Source organism: Schistocerca nitens, chromosome 1, assembly GCF_023898315.1.
Source record: "Schistocerca nitens isolate TAMUIC-IGC-003100 chromosome 1, iqSchNite1.1, whole genome shotgun sequence".
Taxonomy (NCBI): Eukaryota; Metazoa; Arthropoda; class Insecta; order Orthoptera; family Acrididae; genus Schistocerca; species Schistocerca nitens.
The window spans coordinates 672232469-672252607 of NC_064614.1; the positions used below are offsets into that span (position 1 = coordinate 672232469).

General features: G+C 39.8%; 1 protein-coding gene across 1 annotated transcript in view; it reads left to right on the top strand.

Moving 5' to 3' along the window:
* The window catches only part of LOC126259225 (spermatogenesis-associated protein 7 homolog), a 107178-nt gene that overhangs the window by 17656 nt on the left and 69383 nt on the right, over positions 1-20139 (top strand). Inside the window, exon 3 of the mRNA XM_049955842.1 lies at positions 10449-10740. Within this exon, the coding sequence (XP_049811799.1) occupies positions 10449-10740 (292 nt within the window). The remainder of the gene's footprint in view (positions 1-10448; positions 10741-20139) is intronic.

A 20139-nucleotide genomic window follows, 5' to 3' on the forward strand; every position in this document is an offset into this window, starting at 1 on the left:
GTACGGGGACCATGAAGTGGTTTACACTGAATTTTGATGGCTTCGCGTATGTTCATGGAGGACATATTAAACAGCACTCCTTGCCAGGTCGCTGCAGTGTTTTCACTGCAGAGCTGGCGGCCATTTCTCATGCTCTTGAGCGCATCCACTTATGCCCTGACAAGTCGTTTCTTCTCTGTACTGACTCCTTGAGCAGCCTATAAGCTATCGACCAGTGCTACTCCCGCCATCCTTTGGTAGCAATCATTCAGGAGTCCATCTATGCCCTGGAATGGTCTAGTCATTCCATGTTGTTTGTGTGGACCCCAGGCCACGTCGGAATCCCAGGAAATGAACTTGCCGACAGGCTGGCCAAACAGGCTACACGGAAACCGCTTCTGGAGATCGGCATCCGTGCAACTGACTTGTGATCATTATTATGCCGCAAGGTTTTTCATCTTTGGGAGACGGAATGCCATAATCTCAGTATGCACAACAAACTGTGTCCCCTTAAGGAGACTATGAATGTGTGGAAGACCTCCATGCAGGCCTATGGGAGGGACTCTGTGGTTCTCCACATTGGCCATCCACGTCTTGCTGGACTGGCCACCTTTAGCCGCTCTGTGGCGGACTTTTAACCGTCCCAGCACCCTACCTTCGGTGTCGGGCAACAGTGCCTCGACAGCAGATTTAGTTTTAGGTTTTATTCGTGAGGGGGGGGGGGGATTTTATCATACCATCTAAGGGTGGGCACTTAGCCTTCTCTCTGAAGTCGCCACCCTCCCTCCTTTTTAACTCTGTCGCACTTTCTTTGCATTTCTTTGTCTTGGTGGTTGTCTTTTCCCTACATGTGCTCACCTCGCCTTGTCTTTTTGGGGTGGACATTTTAATGTGTTGCAGAGTGCCTGGCTCATTCTCTTTTATTATTGTGATTAGCCAGCCCACTCTGTACTTTTCCTTGTGGTGTATGTTTTCCCCGTTTTTTGTTTGTTCCATTTGTTTTCTTTTTAGGTCCAGTGTTGGGTGTTTTTGTACTTTGAGCCTTGCTTGCGTCAGGAAAAAGGGACTGATGACCCTGTAGTTTGGTCCCTTTATACCCCAAACCAGACAACCATCCAATCTTGTGTCACACTGTACCATTGCCCTAGCATCCGTTTGCATCCTGTCAGCATGACTAATTGCTCAAAACTGGTCAATCTCGTATGGAAGGTAATCCTGCAACAATCATTGAGTTGCAAGTCTTCCAAGATGTCAGCCATAATCTCTTGTTCATTGAATTCCAAACACATACTCTGTACCAAATCCAGTACCCTCATCATATAATCTTCTAACAATTCATCGTCATACTAGATGCCAATATACTTTCTCTCATTTAACTGATGGTGTGTCCATGCCGCTAGGAAGTTTTTACTGATTGAACACCTTAAATAAAAAAATGAAAATCAATTATGCTTAGCTTGTCTCATAAACATCCCTAGCCTACCAGAAACCATAGGGCTCAACAGCAGGCAATAATGTTATCACTTAAATTCAGTGCTACAACCCGATCTTGAAGTTCCAAAAAGAAATTGCAGTGCTCGCCCAACCTCTTCCACAGATGTAACTGATAACACTTCCCCTTACTGCAGAAGTGCACTCACGGGATTTGGTATTTTAGGAAACGTCTTAGGGAACCCTTCCCTTAAGCCTCACCTGACAGGTTCACCAGTTCTTGGCTGCGAGGGCAAGGGTACCTCATCAGTATCGTCTCACGAATAACATTACTCGTCTCCTGCACCAGCCCAAATAGCTCATTGAATTGTTCGTACAACTCCTTAAACCGGATTCCACCACATTAGCACCCAGTTCAGGTACCCTACTCATCAGCTCACTTGCTTGTCCCTGAAATGGCCTCGGACACATCAAAATGCAAATCCTGAACCACACTGTGCTACCAAAGTGTAGCAGGAACTCAGATTGGGAGAGAGATGGTGCTGTGTTGAGAGACATGTGCACAATTTAAAATCATTCTCAATTATGAACAAACAATTATCCCACAAAATATGAAAACTCTCTCCTAACAAAATAAAAAATTAGTGAAGTTTGTAAAAACTGTAATATGAAAATAGTAAATTAGTGCTCCAAATTTACAGTTTTCATAAACCAAGTCTGACAGATTCAGGTTGGTCAAGCTCCAGTTACAGCACACTCAAATTAACACCTCTAAATGATTAAACAAACTATCCACCCACATTTTTCAGCCTACATATGTTACAGTTCCAGAACACAAGTGCTGGTCAACCTCCAGCTTCAATTAATACAGTTAAACTTCATTAACACGAATCCGAAGGGACCGTAAAATTAGGAGTTTGTTTTAAAAAAATTCGTGTTAAGTGAAAAACACAGATTTTAATAAGTATACATGTACAGCAGTACACTATGAAGTGATTGTAAAATTACAAGTACTCACAAATTATGTACATTACTTTCTTGGAAAAAATTCGGTCATGTTTTGTTGACATTCATGGGAACGATAATATTTTGTAATTTCACAACCAATTGTAATGATAGTGTCCGTAAACCCAGCAGTGACGTCGGATGTTGAAGCGAACTGTTCTAAACAGTCCAAGGCTTTAAACATCTCCTGACGGGTAGGTGGAATGGTATCTGTATTCTCTTCCTCTTCACTTTCTTCTGATGGTCCTTCTTGCACCTCATTCACAGCTTTTGGTACATCAGATTCCACAGAAGCACATACAGCAACATCGTCGTCTACACTAATGAATTCTTCGAAACTAATCCCAGGGTTCGCAACGTCCTGCAGAACTGTCCATTCATCAGGTGAAGTGGATTCTTCTAACTCGTGGACATCTTCAGTGTTGCTATGTCTCCAAGCTCTGTTAAAGCACTTCCCTATATGATGTGGCAATACTGAGCTCCAGGCTGCTGTGATGGCTTTTATTGTGTCAAGAAGATTCCAATTTGGGGTTGCACTATGGTTTTCAGCAGCACGAATTGTAGCTCTTACAAGTCGCTTACGATAAGCTCTCTTTATGAGAGAGATTATGCCTTGGTCCAAGGCTGAAGGCAGCTTGTGGCATTGGGTGGAAAAAACTGAACCTTTATGTTGGATACGTTCAGATCATGAACGTTATGGGTAGTACATCTGTCCAATGTAAGAAGAACATGTCTATTTTGAGCAACCATTCGACTGCTGAAACGAAGAAGCCACTTGCAAAATGGTGTGCCATCGATCCAAGCTTTCTTGTGGTGAGAGTAGATGCAAGGTAAACTGTCCATATTTATGTTTTTAAAACAATGTGGTTTCTCGGATTTACCGATAACCCAGGGACGAAACTTCTCACTGCCATCAGCATTACAACACAGTACAACAGTCACATGTTGTTTGCTTTGTGCTACACCGTGATACTTATCACCATTTATCCCCAGGGTGTGATTTGGAAAAAGATTGTAGAAAAATCCAGTTTCATCCATTTTAAACACATCACACGAGACATACTTTTCCCTCACTCGGTTGAATTCGTGCAACCAGCTATTCGCACTTTCTTCATCAACTTTATTTGCTTCTCCACAAATTTGTACAGGTGAAATTGAATGTCTCTTTTTGGAACCTATTCAACCAACAAGCAGAACAACAGAAGTCTTCGGTGCCCACATCTTTAGCAATATCATTTGCTTTTGACTGAATCACTGGGCCAGTTAAAGGTATGTTAGATGCACGCATATGACTGAACCATTCTAGCAGTAATGTCTCGATGTCTTCATACTTGGCAGTACGAAGTCGTTTAGATTTGTTTCCAGAACCTGATGCCGCAGCATTAATAATCTTTTCTCGATTCTTCATAATTGTAGGTAAAGTAGATTTAGGTATTCCAAAGTGCTCTGCAATTGCTGTTTTCTTGGTACCATGGTCCACTTCATCTAGAATCTTAAGCTTTGACTGTACATTTAGAGCTGTCTGTTTCCTCTTTGCCATTTTCGCGTGCTACGGTACCGGTTGTAACTGTAGTTTTTATTCAGTATTCCAACTCGATACAGCTAACAGAACACCTGTCAAATCTGGCACTAAGTACATTCCTAAATGCTGCTGCACACATTATAGAATGTCTTACAATGTACAGCATACGCTGATTGTTGAGGTGATAATCGCGGCTACCAACCTACAATACATTAAAAACGAGTCAACAATAAGTATAATTAGCTTTGTAGCTACATTTCCTACATTCATTTCGGGAAAAAAAAATTATGCTTTAGAATACTCTAAGGTCAGAAGTTTGTGTTACAGTGAAATTTAATTGCGCTAGGAACTGAAATTCGTGTTAACCGATAAAACATACCATAAGAACTAATGTATTCCTGGTGGGACCAATATTTTTTTTCGGGTTAACCGCAAGTTCATCTTATGCGAGGTTGCGCAAATGAGGTTATACTGTATTTCGGGAAGCTCCAAGGTTCCTACCAAAAGTAAAACTGTGTTTAAAGCAGCTAACGGATAATACCACAATTTTAAGATACACTGCCAAGCACGTCCACATGATGCGTTTGTAAAGAATTCTCAGTACAAAATACCAATGACGCACAATAGATTACACAAATGATATTTACTGCCGAAGGGGAGAGCAGCAGGGTGGGTGATACTTATATGATATTATGCTCAGCTATTCAAAAAGACCATAAACAACCCCTGAATCTACTCCACTTTAATTAAGATCCAATTGCTCCCATGAACACAGAATCAACCCCCACCAGTGGATAGCAGTTTTTACACAAAGCCTAAATTGTAGTTAACTACCCACAACAACAAGATCACTTACTTGCAAACTGCTCTTCGGCTGTAAAAGTCTCTGCTACAAACACGCCTCACCAGTAAACAGTGCAACAAATTTCACAACAGGTCAAGCCAGCAATAGTTAGCGAGAGGTTGACAGAGCACGGAAATATACCAATGTCCGCACAACACCCTTTGAGATTGACCTACTCTGACCACAGAATGAACCATAAGGGCTTAAGATCACAGGGTACATGGATGAGATCCTGTTATTTGGGATCCTCCCTTGTGCCTACTCACTCAGATTAGTACCGACCCAAAAATGTTTGATGGCTGGCAGCCCAGCTGGTGAAATGCTAAGAGCACTGTCTCGCCACTCACCAGCCTGGCCCATGCAAGCTGTGTCCTTGCAGGCAGAGTTGATGTTTCACTCGCTGCTCACTGAGAGGCACAACCGACTCCCAACACCTGTTAATGCTGACTGACTCCAAGCTGTGCTACAGCACCCCAGTCATTACGGCAGCCCAGGTGTTTTTTGTAACTGTGTGCTCTTCCCATGCTGTGGCTGGAAGCAGGATTTTCAAATTCTGGCATATGTAGTATGGCTAGTACTGTCACAAGTATTACATGCAAAATAATTAGACATCTTGCCAACCTTATGGAAGGTACTTCTGAGGGAAAAAATGCTGAACTAAGGTTCTTGATTAGTAGGGAAAGGAAAAGATCGTTATATTTTATGGCTGATTTTAGTGTTATTTTTTGCCAAAATTGTCTTTTCTCCCGGATGTGATAATTTCTGTTGACTTGTTTGTGAAGTTCCATGTTTTTCATTTTTGTCATATTTCCTTGTTTTGTAGTGTTATTTTGGAAATAAAAAACATGCCTACCATTGCATTATATTGATTGACAGTAATATCTCGTTTATGTGCATTACTGAAAAAAAATATGTCAAACATATTAAAGCTAATCTGTTAAACTTTTTCATTATCCACTGACCTGTTAGCACTTCACTCTAGTGTGAAAAATAAACCAACTGGAGCCTACAGTATGTTCAATTTGTCTTTACCATCCCAAATAACTTTTTGTGTAGAAGATAAATAAAAAATGGGTCAAGCAAATGATGTAAACTGATCAGCCAGAACATTATGACCACCATGGCTACTTAATAGCCAGTATATCCACCTCTGGCACAGATAAGAGCAGTGACACATCGTGGTATGGATGCAATGAGCCATTGGTAGATCGTTGGAGGGATTTGGCACCACATCTGTGCACACACAAGTCACCTAATTCCCATAGATTTCGGAGACAGGGACGATGACCTCTGACACCATGTGCAGGGACTAGATGGTGGCAGGACAAGGCTGCCGGAGCGTCGAGAGACTGCTAGTGAGGGAGGGTGGCGTAATGGGGAGTGGAAAAGGAGAGGAGCAGGGAAGGGAAAAGACCACTAGATATGTTGGCATAGAGTGTCACACAATGAGGCCTAGGGGACATGAATTGGGAGGAGGTGATAGGTGGTGAAACCTGCTGTATGGAGGGTGTGGGAAAAGTGTGTTGCCATAGGTTGAGTATGGATTGATTCTGGGAATGGAGAATGTGTTCTAAGGCTAACTCCCATCTGGGCAGCAGAAAAGCTAGTAGTGGAGGGGAGGATCCAGATAGCATGGGTTGTGAAGCTGCCATTGAAATCGAGCATGTTGTGTTCAGCTGCATGTTGTGCCAAAGGGTGGTTAAATTTGCTCTTGGCCATAGTTTGGCAGTGACCATTCATCCTGGCAGACAGTTGGTTGGTCGTCACACCAATATAAAAAGATTTGCAGTGATTGAAGCAGAGCTACTATCTGACATAGTTGGTTTCACGGGTGGCCTGACCTCTGATGGGGTAGGATAAGCTTGTGACAACAGGGTGGATGTATTGGGCAGTTGTTGCACTTGGGTCTTCCATAGGGATATGATTCCTGTGACAAAGGGTTGGGATTGGGAATGTCATAGGAATAGACTAGAGTGTTGTGGAAGTTGGGTAGGTGACAGAATATCACTCTGGGAGGGGGGGGGGGGGGATTTTGCGTAGGATGTCCCCCTTTTCAGGGCATAATGATAGACAATCAAAGCCTTGATGAAAGATGTGGTTCAACTGTTACAGTCTGGGGCAGTATTGGGTGCTGAAAGGGACACTCCTTTGTAACTGATTCTTGGGGTGGTAGGAAATTGGGGGTGTGTGGAGTTATGACACAGGAAATCTATTTACAGACTAAATCTGAGGGTACTGCCTGTCTGTGAAGGCCTCTGCGAGACCTTATCACTGCAGATACTCCGTTGACAGGTGGTTAGGGTGTATGGGAGGAATTTTTTGGTGTGGAAGGGATGGCAGCTGTTGAAACGCAGATGCTGTTGGTGGTTGGTTGGTTTAATGAGGACAGATGTGTGGGTGGGGCCGTCAGAGAGGAAGAGTTCAGCGTCCAGGAAGGTGGCACACTGGATTGAGGGGGACAAGGTGAAGCAGACGAGACGGAAGGCGTTGAGATTGTGAAGGAATGAGGATAGTCCAAATCATGAATATCTCATTAGTGAACAAGTTGAAATGGATAATCAGTATTTTTAAGTTTCCAGGAAAACACTATCAACAGCACACCAATAAAGCAAAAGGAGATAAATATGAGATCTTTTTATTTGATCAGTTGGGAATCTTCTGCTGTAAACTGGCTAGAATGAGGCGCTGAAGGCTATAAAAAAAGAGCTGAATAGGAAAAGGGTAATCGGTTTGCTTGTAGAAAAGGTAAAGACACCTGTTAAATAATTCTGGCATTACACTTCATTTTTGAATGATAAGTCAAGAAAGTGGAAGATGTCTGGAATTCTGGTAATGAAGAACAGAGAAAATGAGTGTAAGAGGGGCGCTTGTAAAGTCCGTGCAAAGTCCGAGAGATGGCATCACCGGCGCGTATCAAGGTCATATTTAGTTAGTAGCATCTTTGGATAGAACGCACACCAAGTTTCAGCCATATTGGTCTATTTCTTTGTGTTTGGTATTCGTGTGAATCGAGGAAGTCGAGTGATTGTCAAAAAATGGATAAAAAGGAATTTCGTGTGGTGATTAAACATTACCTTAAGAAAGGCAAAATGCCTCAGGAGACCAAAGAGAAGCTTGATAAACATTACGGTGACTCTGCACCTTCGATTAGAACAGTTTATAAGTGGTTTCAAAATTTTTGGAGTGGCCATATAGGCACAAGTGATAATCCAGAAATCATTGATAAAATCCATGATATGGTGACGGATGACAGAAGAGTTAACGTACGCGAGATTGCTAGTGCAGTGGGCATCTCGAATGAATGGGTACATAATATTTTGCATAAACATTTGGACATGAGAAAGCTATCTGCAAGATGGGTTCCGTGATTGCTCACTCTTAACCAAAAACGGAATCGTGTGAAGTGTTGCAAGGATGGTTTTGCAGCTGTTCAGGAAGAATCTGCAGGATGAAACATGGAGACATTACTATACACCTGAGACCAAACCACAGTCTAAACAATGGGTTACCGGGGGAGAATCTGCACAAAAAAAGGCGAAGACCATTCCTTCGGCCGGAAAGGTTATGGCAACTGTCTCTTGGGATTCGCAAGGGATAATCCTCATCAACTATTTGGAAATGGGTAAAACTATCACAGATGCATATTATTCATCGTTGTTGGACAGTTTGAAAACCGAGCTGCAAGAAAAATGCCAGCGATTGGACCACAAAAAAGTCCTTTTCCATCACGACAATGCACCAGCATGCACCTCAGCAGTTGTGGTCGCAAAATTAATGGAAATAGATTCCAAATTGTTTCACATCCCCCCTATTCTCCATACTTGGCTCCCTCAGACTACTATTTGTTCCCCAGTTTGAAGAAATGGCTGGCAGGCCAAAGATTTTATTCAAATGAGGAGGTGATTGCAGCAATTAATAGCTATTTTGCAGACTTGGACAATTCCTATTATTTGGAAGGGATCAACAAATTACAAGAGCATTGGATGAAGTTTTTAAGTCTAAAAGGAGACTATGTTCAAAAATTAAAAAGTTTACCCCAAACAAGTAAGTAGTTAATATTTTGCATGGACTTTGCAAATGCCCCTCGTATTACAATATTTACAAAAGCCAAGTGGGAGCTATACATGAGGAAGGTTGTGAGAGAAATCTAGTGTCAAGAAGGATGTGGGTTACGATTGCAGTTTTATCACATTTGCTATTACTGGCGTTTAAACGTGGGCACAATGCTCTTCAAGCATTAAACAAGTGTAACCAGCAGAGAGAGTGAAATAGAATACCGTAAATCCAAAATATCCATACACGTGTTGCACATGTAAATCCAGTGATATTATTGATGGAAGAAAGATTAGAGTTCAGCACTGAGCTAGTGACGATGTCATTAAAGAGTGAGGATGTGCTAAAATTGGGCAAGGTTCATGCAGGAAGCAGACTGTATGTTTTTCAAAGAACTTTTCTGACATTTAATATCTTATAGATTTAAGGGAAATATGGAACTACATCTGGAAGGCTTGACAGGGATTTGGCTGTCGCTCTTCCAAAATATAAGTATTCGTTTCATCACTGTGCCACCTCACTTGACGGTAGGAAGAGAGATATTGAAGTATATGGAAATGAAGAGTAATACCGCCACAACAATAATCTTTCATAAGTAAAGTCAAATATCCAACTGTGACCACAAAAATTGAGGGAAAGAACAATAGAGTGAGTCATCAGAGGCAACACCCATTGTTACATGATTACCTCTAGCCAGGTGATATACTAGAATGTGATTCTTAAAACAAATAAATTACTGTACAACCTATTTCAACAGTTTTTTTCCAACAATTTGACATCCCTCATTTTGTGGAGTCTCTGTCATCAGTTTTAGCCAGTTATAAATTAATGTGCAGAAAATATTATCATTTTGTGTGGCATCAGAATTTCCCCTAAACTGATTGAGTAAATTAAATGTGTTAAAATGTAGTTGGTTACCTATGTTTTCACTGGTGGTCAGGCAGCTGAATAAAAGAATTATTTGGTCATTTATACTTATTCTTCCTGTGTGACTATATGTGAGGGTTTATGCTGCTATGTATCTGTGCGTACACATATCTAACCATGTAGATGCTTCAATAAGAATTACTCCGAATGTACAGTTCCTCTTAATGGGTTAATTCATAAAACCTAGATAAAGTTTTCCATGTCAAAAAATGTATAATAATTTTTCTGTTTGCTGATGCGTGGCTACAATAACAAGAATTATTGTATGTACCTCAATGTTCTAAACATAAATGTTTTTTGTAGCAAGTTTGATATTATCTTTTTAAATGAAAATATATTGTAGAAATTTTTACTTATTCCACATCCATGAGGACCATTTCATTTGGAATCTTTGTAAAGTAGATTAGCATATTTGTTTTTCTTTGTAAATATTTTTTGTGCATTTCTGTATTCTGACATTTTCTGCATCCTGGAGGAGCTCCTTGCTGTGGATATAATGGAGCAAAAAGCACATCTAATCTAATCTTTAAAAACAATTTACGAGTTTTTAACAAGACCATTGTTTAGGCAATAATAACTTTCTCATTGCTTGCATTGTGCAGAAACAATGATAAGAATGATTAGGCATACAAATCGTGTATTGGCATGTTGTTGTGTATGATTTCATGTTTTTGTATTTTCTTCTAGTATTTGCACCAACATCGACTGACATCATCAGCCAGAACATGATTTATTGGCAAATGTCTAAGCACTATAAGCGTATAAAAAGTGCTAGAAAGGTGGTAGACACATCAGCACCTTCCCATAGTAAGTTCAGTAGTGCTTCAACACGACGAGGGAAGAAACCAAGTACAGAGTGCCACTCTCCACTCAGTTCTGATGGTTCACTCAGACAGGGATTTCATTGTTCATCTGAGACAACAAATAGTGCTCTTACACATACTTGTGAGAAATACAACCCGGGCCCTATTTCTGGAAGGTAATTATAATAGAAAAAAAATTGTGAAACAAAAACAGTTTATCAAAATAAAATTTTTGTAATAATATTCTATTCTTTGAATGTAACACACCAACCACGCAGCAAACAGTGCAAATAATTGTGTGTACATTTTTGAAAGGCCTGATTCACTGCCATGTAGTTGAAATTAAAAAAAAAAAAATTTATTAATCTGTTATTAAATGTGGATCATTCCATGTTAAATTGCCTAATTTCGGGGTATTTTCCTGCTCGGCCATCAAGGATTTTGATGAAATTTTATATGAACTTTCACACTTGTCATCAATGAACATTGGTAAAGTTTAACATTCATGGAAGCAATACGGCCGAAATCCAGGCACCTGATTGACTCCATGTGCAACTTTGCTTAGAGTGAGTGTGAATTTCTGGCAACTTTAAGCTGTTATCTTGTGCAATATTTTATTGAAAGAAATGAAATTTGGCCATCTTGTACAACTTTATGTGTTCTCTTAAGAATACTGGAGTTTCCATTGTCTGAATAATAATGAAAAGAATTTTATGAGCTGTAGTCAGACAGAAAATTCTAAAAAAAATTTCAAGTTACTATCAGTAGTATGATCTATTTGGAGAAATGCATGATACACACCATGCTGTCTTACAATATGTTTATCCACTATCGGTTTCAATCATGGACCATTTTCACAGTGGAAAAATATATATTGTAACAACTTCATATGGCGTCCACCTGTTTAACCAGGAGAGTATACATCATTCTGCAATTCTTACCATTTGGTCAGTTTGTTTTTATCATGTACACACAGGCTCTCTCTATGGAATCAAACCCTGAGTCTCTTTACCCATTACAACCATGGTAGTTGCAGAACCTACCATCAACAGTTAAGTCGTATGTTGCTATTGCAATGCCGTAATAGTGCAGTATCATATGATACAAGCAAACTGAAGATTTGGTAAGAACTACAGCAATGGCATATACTTTTCTGGTTAAATAGCATGTATGCCATGTGAAGTTGTCAAGGTAGATATTTTTCCACTGTGAAGTTGATCCATGATTGAAACCAGTAGTGAATAAATATATTATAATACAGCACAGTGTGTATCATACATTTCTCCAAACAGAAAATTTCAGACAAAATTGCCCTAAAAATTGGTGCCCAAAAAAATTTTAAAGTTTGGCTTTTTGATTTCAGGAGATAATGGTATGACAAACTTGTAACTTGGCATACAGTAACCTAACAATACAACATTCTCAAATGTAGAGTTTCATTTATGTACCACTTTCCAATGCTGAATAAATTACTCTTTAAACTGGGTTCATTAGAAAGACCATGGTCTATCTGCAAAACAAAGTGGATTTGATTATCAAACATGGGCTAACAAAGCGAGATAATTTGAATCAAATTTGAGTGTGACAATCGTGGCACAAAAAAGGTAAACTTTGGATGTTTATATCTGTCTCGTAAGGTAAATGCATACTGAACGTGAAACTGAATATGCAATATCTCAGTAGCACAAGGATGTGGAATATAAAATTTCATTCATCTACCATTTTCCAATAATCTACAAATTCTTTGGAAAGATGATGAGTTTTGTAAAAAGTTGAAAATATGGTGTATGGTGTGTTTAACACTTCTTTCAAAAATACAGTTTTCTGTTGAAGCTTCAAAACCAGTCTCATTCTAAACAATGTGTTTTAAGCTCCACAAGAACAGTGAGTTCAATTTCCAACAAGGGTTGACAATGCTACATGAATTAAGGCAAAGTAGCCAGAAAAATCGCACTGTGAATAAAGTTTTTAGTTTGGCTTCTTATGTCTTGTTGATTAAAGCGATAAGAAACATGAAACTTTGGACATAAAAACTTAGCAACATATATTTTCCAATATAAAATATCAATAACATACTGCTTTCCAAATTTCCATAAAATCAGTTAAAGCTTGATTTGCATAAAAATACGTCAGTCAGTAATGCTTCAACAATTGTTAAACTTTACCAACATTCATTGGGGACATGTGCGAAAGTTCACATAAAATTTTAACGAAATCCGAGATGTTAGAGTGGGGAGGCCTAGGTGAGTCAACATAAAAAAAAAAAGAAAAGTGGTAGCTTTGGTGTAGAAAATATTGATTGTACCTATATGTCACTTAAATGTTGATAACATTCTTCAGCCTTTACAACAAATAAATGATTGTGTTTGTAGATAAGAAACTAATTGTGAACAGTGATAATTTAAAAATTAAATTAGGGGAGAATCTTCTGCAAAGATTTTGGGCGCGACTATTTTATTTTAGTTTATTTTGCTTCTTTCACTTGGCTGCCTTCAGCCAATTCTCTTAGCAACTCTTTCTGATGGGCAAGTTTTTTTTTATAAAAAATCAGCCAGAAAGTCTTAAAGTCAAAAAACATTCATTGTCGGAGCTTCTGTGACAAGAAACTTGTTTCTTTTGCTTCTGTTTATAGTGATCTCTGTCATCTGATATACAGGGTTATTACAAATGATTGAAGCGATTTCACTGCTCTACAATAACTTTATTATTTGAGATATTTTCACAATGCTTTGCACACACATACAAAAACTCAAAAAGTTTTTTTAGGCATTCACAAACGTTCAGTATGTGCCCCTTTAGTGATTCGGCAGACATCAAGCCGATAATCAAGTTCCTCCCACAATCGGCGCAGTATGTCCCCATCAATGAGTTCGAAAGCATCGTTGATGCGAGCTCGCAGTTATGACATGTTTCTTGGTAGAGGAGGTTTAAACACTGAATCTTTCACATAACCCCACAGAAAGAAATCGCATGGGGTTAAGTCGGGAGAGCGTGGAGGCCATGACATGAATTGCTGATCATGATCTCCACCACGACCGATCCATCGGTTTTCCAATCTCCTGTTTAAGAAATGCCGAACATCATGATGTAAGTCCGGTGGAGCACCATCCTGTTGAAAGATGAAGTTGGCGCTGTCAGTCTCCAGTTGTGGCATGAGCCAATTTTCCAGCATGTCCGCGGGCTACGCGTGAAACTTGCACACATGCGTTCAACTGTTTCTTTGCTCACTGCAGGCCGACCCGTTGATTTCCCCTTACAGAGGCATCCAGAAGCTTTAAACTGCGCATACCATCGCCGAATGGAGTTAGCAGTTGGTGGACCTTTGTTGAACTTCGTCCTGAAGTGTCGTTGCACTGTTATGACTGACTGATGTGAGTCCATTTCAAGCACGACATACGCTTTCTCGGCTCCTGTCGCCATTTTGTCTCACTGCGCTCTCGAGCGGTCTGGCGGCAGAAACCTGAAGTGCGGCTTCAGCCGAACAAAACTTTTGAGTTTTTCTACGTATCTGTAGTGTGTCGTGAGCATATGTCAATGAATGGAGCTACAGTGAATTTATGAAATCGCTTCAATCATTTGTAATAGCACTGTATATTATAGATTCAGTCATGCTTCATTATCAATTGTTTTCAAGACAGAAGTCTTTGTAGCAATGAAGGAAAGAATTATACCTGATTACAGTGCCCTTATAATTCATAAAAGTCTTGGCTATCAGTGTTGCCTGTTTGATCTCATATTTCTTCCTCTCTCTCTCTCTCTCTCTCTCTCTCTCTCTCTCTCTCTCTCTCTCTTTTTCCCATCAGTATTCCGACTGGTTTGACGCAGCCCACCACAAATTCCTCTCCTGTGCTAACCTCTTCATCTCAGACTGGCACTTGCAACTTATGTCCTCAATTATTTGCTGGATGTATTCCAGTCTCTGTCTTCCTCTGCAGTTTTTGCCCTCTACAGCTCCCTCTAGTACCATGGAAGCCATTCCCTCATGCCTTAATAGATGTCCTATCATCCTGTCCCTTCTCCTTACCAGTGTTTTTCACATATTCCTTTCCTCTCCGATTCTGCACAGAACCTCCTAATTCCTGACCTTACCAGTCCACTTAATTTTCAACATTTGTCTGTAGCATCACATCGCAAATGCTTGGATTCTCTTCTGTTCCAGTTTCCCCACAGTCCATGTTTCACTACCATACAGCACTACTCCAGACGTATATTCTCAGAAATTTCTTCCTCAAATTAAGGCCGATATTTGATATTAGTAGACTTCATTTGGCTAGGAATGCCCTTTTTGCCATTGAGAGTCTGCTCTTGCTGTTCTTGCTCTGTCTGTCATTGGTTATTTTACTGCCTAGGTAGCAGAATTTCTTAACTTCATCTACTTCATGATCATTAATCCTGATGTTAAGTTTCTCGCTGTTCTCATTTCTACTACTTCTCATTACCTTCGTCTTTCTTCAATTTACTCTCAATCCATAATCTTTACTCCTTAGACTGTTCATTCCATTCAGCAGATCATGTAATTCTTCTTCACTTTCACTCAGGATAGCAATGTCATCAGTGAATCTTGTCATTGATATCCTTTCACCTTGAATTTTAATTCTGCTCCTGAACCTTTCTTTTATTTCCATCATTGCTTCCTCAATGTACAAATTGGACAGTAGGGGAAAAAGTCTACATCTTTGTCTTACACCCTTTTTATTATGAGCACTTCGTTCTTGGTCGTCCACTCTTATTATTCCCTCTTTACTGTTGTACATATTGTATATGACCCGTCTCTCACTATACCTTACCCCTACTTTTCTCAGAATTTCAAACATCTTGCACCATTTTACATCGTCAAACACTTTTTCCAGGTTGCCAGATCCTATGAATGTGTCTTGATTTTTCTCAAGTCTTGCTTCCATTATTAACCGCAATGTCAGAATTGCCTCTCTCATGCCTTTACCTTTCCTAAAGCCAAACTGATCATCATGTAGTGCATCCTCAGTTTTCTTTTCCATTCTTCTGTATATTATTCTTGTAAGCAACTTGGATGCATGAGCTGTTAAGCTGATTGTGCAGTAATTCTCGCACTTGCCAGGTCTTGCAATCATCAGAATTGTGTGGATGATGCTTTTCAGAAAGTCAAATGGTATGTTGCCAGACTAATATATTCTACACACCAACATAAATAGTTGTTTGTTGCCACGTTCCACAATGATTTTAGAAATTCTGATGGAACGTTATCAATCCTTTCTGCCTTATTTGACCTTAAGTCCTCTAAAGCTCTTTTAGATTCTGATTCTAATACTGGATCCCTTATCTCTTCTAAATCGACTCCTGTTTCTTCTTCTATCACATCAGACAAATCTTCTCCCTCATAGAGGCTTTCATTGTATTCTTTCCACCTATCAGTTCTCTCCTCTGCATTTAACTGTGGAATTTCCGTTGCACTCTTGATGTTATCACCCTTGCTTTTAATGTCACCAAAGGTTGTTTTGACTTTCCTGTATGCTGAGTCTGTCCTTCTGACAATCATTTCTTTTTCGATGTCTTCACATTTTTCCTGCAGCCATTTAGTCTTAGGTTCCCTGCACTTCCTATTTATTTCATTCCTCAGCGACTTGTATTTCTCTGTTCCTGAGTTTCCCGTAACAGTTTTGTACTTCCTCCTTTCGTTGACCAATTGAAGTATTTCTTCTGTACCCATGGTTTCTTCGCAGTTACCTTCTTTGTACCTATGTTTTCTTTCCCAAATGTTGTTATTGCCCTTTTTAGGGATGTCCATTCCTCTTCAACTGTACTGCTTACTGAGCTATTCCTTATTGCTGTATCTGTAGCTTTAGAGAAGTTCAAGTGCATCTCATCATTCCGTAGTACTTCCTTATCCCACTTCTTTGCGTGTTGATTCTTCCTGACTAATGTCTTAAACTTCAGCCTACTCTTCGTCACTATTATGTTGTGATCTGAGTCTATATTTGCTCCTAGGTAAGCCTTACAGTCCAGTATCTGATTTCAGAATCTCTATCTTCATCACCCAGCCTTTTCCAAGTATACCTCCTCCTCTTGTGATTCTTGAACAGAGTATTTGCTGTTACTAGCTGAAAATTGTTACAGAATCAATTAGTCTTTTTTTCTGTCTCATTCCTTGTCCCAAGCCCATATTCCCCTGTAATCTTTTCTTCTACTCCTTCCCCTACAACTGCATTCTAGTCTCCCATGACTATTAGATTTTCATCTCCCTTTAGTTACTGTATTACCCTTTGAATATCCTCATACACCTTCTTTCTCTCTTCATCTTCAGCTTGTGACGTCAACATGTATACCTGAACTATCGTTGTTGGTTTGCTGTCGCTTCTCATAAGAACAATACTATCACTAAACTGTTCACAGTAACACACTCTCTGCCGTACCTTCCTATCCATAACGAATCATACTCCTGTTATACCATTTTCTACTGCTGTTGATATTACCCTATACTCATTTGACCAGAAATTCTTGTTTTCTTTCCACTTCACTTTACTGACCCCTACTAAATCTACATTGAGCCTTTGCATTTCCCTTTTCAGATTTTCTAGTTTCCGTACTGTGTTCAGGCTTCTGACATTCCATGCCCCGACTCATAGAACGTTATCCTTCCGTTGATTAATCAATCTTTTTCTCATGGTAACCTTTCCTTTGGCAGTCCCTGCCCGGAGATCCGAATGGGGGACTATTCTGGAATCTTTTGCCAATGGAGAGATCATCATAACACTTCTTCAGCTACAGGCCACATGTCCCATGGATACATGTTTGTGTCATTAATGCAGTGGTTTCCATTGCCTTCTGCATCCTCATGCTGTAAATAATTACTGTTTCTCCCGTCTTTAGGGGCAGTTTTCCACCCATAGGGCAAGAGAGTGCCCTGAACCTCTGTCCACTCCTCCACCCTCTTTGACAAGGCCATTGGCAGAATGAGGGGTGACTTCTTATGCCAGAAGTCTTAGGCTGCTAATGCTGATTATTAATCAAAATTTAAGTAGCAGCGGGATTTGAACCCGGGACCAAAGACGTTTTGATTACTAATCTAAAGACAAATTTCTATGTCTCCGTTTGCACATTACATCATTATTTTTTCCACAAAAAGCAGTAATCTGTGTTGGATCACAACAATACATGGCAAACAGCAATAATCCGCTCCCTTGTAGCCTACAAGATAAGAAGTGCAAAAAGATAGGAAGTACATATGTGAGTCAGTTGTATTCAGAGCTGCCACTGGTGTAAGCAGAAACAGCCTCAGTCACAGATTGAGGCCCTTCTCCATGGAATTATGAAATACATTTATTGGTAACTCCACTTTGTGAGCATGGGACTGAGACTCTTTTGTCATACCATATTAGTTTAGTCTCAAGAAGTATTATTGTCAATAATTCATTTTCTAAAAATATTGTGACTGAGACACTTTCAGAATGGACTTGTTCAATTTCTGTAAAGTGGAGACTTTTAAGTACTGTTTGTGATTAAGTCTACACTAAGATCAAGTTTAACTTTTCAAAAGGAGTAAATTAAAATGAATCTACTGAAATGGAAAGTTCGAATCATTCAAATTGTGAAAGAAACTGAGAGGCATGTTATCATATAATAACAATAGTGTAATTACATGTGAAGCAGAACACAAGATTTGTTAGCACTAAAGTTGAGCAAAATCCCCCCCCCCCCCCCCCCTGCCCCCATCCTTGTTGCAGCAGCATGACTGGTGTGTGTGGTGAAAAAGTGAAGGATGTGCAGACTGGTGAGTGGAAGGAACAGGGTTAGGAAAAATTAAGAAAATGTGCGTTACCTATGTGTGGAGGAAGGAAATGTAATATGTATACAAGAATAGTTCATTACTCACCAAACAGGAAATGTGTTGAGCATTGGAACTGCTTGAAGAATTCTGTGACAAAATCACATCAGAAAGTGGAGGACTTACAGTAAGAGTAAAGGAAAGGAATTTATGGGAGAGCAGGTGGAGTAAAAGTGTAGCACTGGGAATGTGAAGTTGAAGTGTCTATCAGAGGGAGGAATCTACACATGGGATGTCTCTTGTGATATATCCTTTGTTTGTGCAACTCTCTAGGCCTCAGTGTCCACCTTTCCCAAAGCTTTTTTCCTGTTCTCCCTCATTCCTGATTTAGATTTCCCATGTTTTTCATAAATCAGTTTGTCTTGAACTACACAGGCAAATCTTTCCCCTTCCTTGTGCAATCCAAGTTAGTACTCTGTCTCTAATGTTCTCATTATGGACAGGATGTTAAACAATAAGCTTTCTTATAATGGATCAGATGAATTCTTTAGCATCTTGTTAAGTACATCTTTCTTAAAAGTTGAGGAGTGTGTGACATATGCACATCCTCAGTCATTGAACAGCGTAAATACAGCTCATCATATTTGATTTCAGTAGCTGTTTCAGCACAACCACTACCAACCTTCTTACTTCTTTTAGCTAAAATTTTGATTAATCTGCAAGAAATAAAAATCCTTTGTGCAGACATTGATTCCAAAAACTGGATGTTTTCTGCATTAAAATTACATCTGTCAGTTCTTTACATCATCTCAGTTTCTGTACAGTCATTTAAAATTTTTTTTTTTGGTTGTATTTTTAAATTTATTATCTTTATTTAAACCTACTATATTTCCATATGAAATATGAGGGCTCTTAGATGTTACAAGAGATACACACACACACACACACACACACACACACACACACACACACACACACACACACACTCTCTCTCTCTCTCTCTCTCTCTCTCTCTCTCTCTCTCTCTCTCTCGTGCAGCGGCATTCAACTGTCTGAACACACATTGTGAAGTGAAGTACCCAGTGGTCCATGGTCCAATTTGCTGTAGAAAATATGTCATTGCCGGAATAGTTTTATTACTAAAAGAGAATTTATATTTTATGCATTATTTCTGTGGCAAAGCTGTTAGTAATTAGGCATGTAGTTATGCTGTGAACTGATTATATGGTAAACAAATTCACTTACACCTTTCATCATTGGTAATTGTATTTATAAATAAACCATTTTTATGAATGAGGGGGACGATAGAAACAAAACACACTCTTCACTAGTCTGTTCATGGTATAATTTTCGTACGCTCCTGGAAATTGAAATAAGAACACCGTGAATTCATTGTCCCAGGAAGGGGAAACTTTATTGACACATTCCTGGGGTCAGATACATCACATGATCACACTGACAGAACCACAGGCACATAGACACAGGCAACAGAGCATGCACAATGTCGGCACTAGTACGGTGTATATCCACCTTTCGCAGCAATGCAGGCTGCTATTCTCCCATGGAGACGATCGTAGAGATGCTGGATGTAGTCCTGTGGAACGGCTTACCATGCCATTTCCACCTGGCGCCTCAGTTGGACCAGCATTCGTGCTGGACGTGCAGACCGCGTGAGACGACGCTTCATCCAGTCCCAAACATGCTCAATGGGGGACAGATCCGGAGATCTTGCTGGCCAGGGTAGTTGACTTACACCTTCTAGAGCACGTTGGGTGGCACGGGATACATGCGGACGTGCATTGTCCTGTTGGAACAGCAAGTTCCCTTGCCGGTC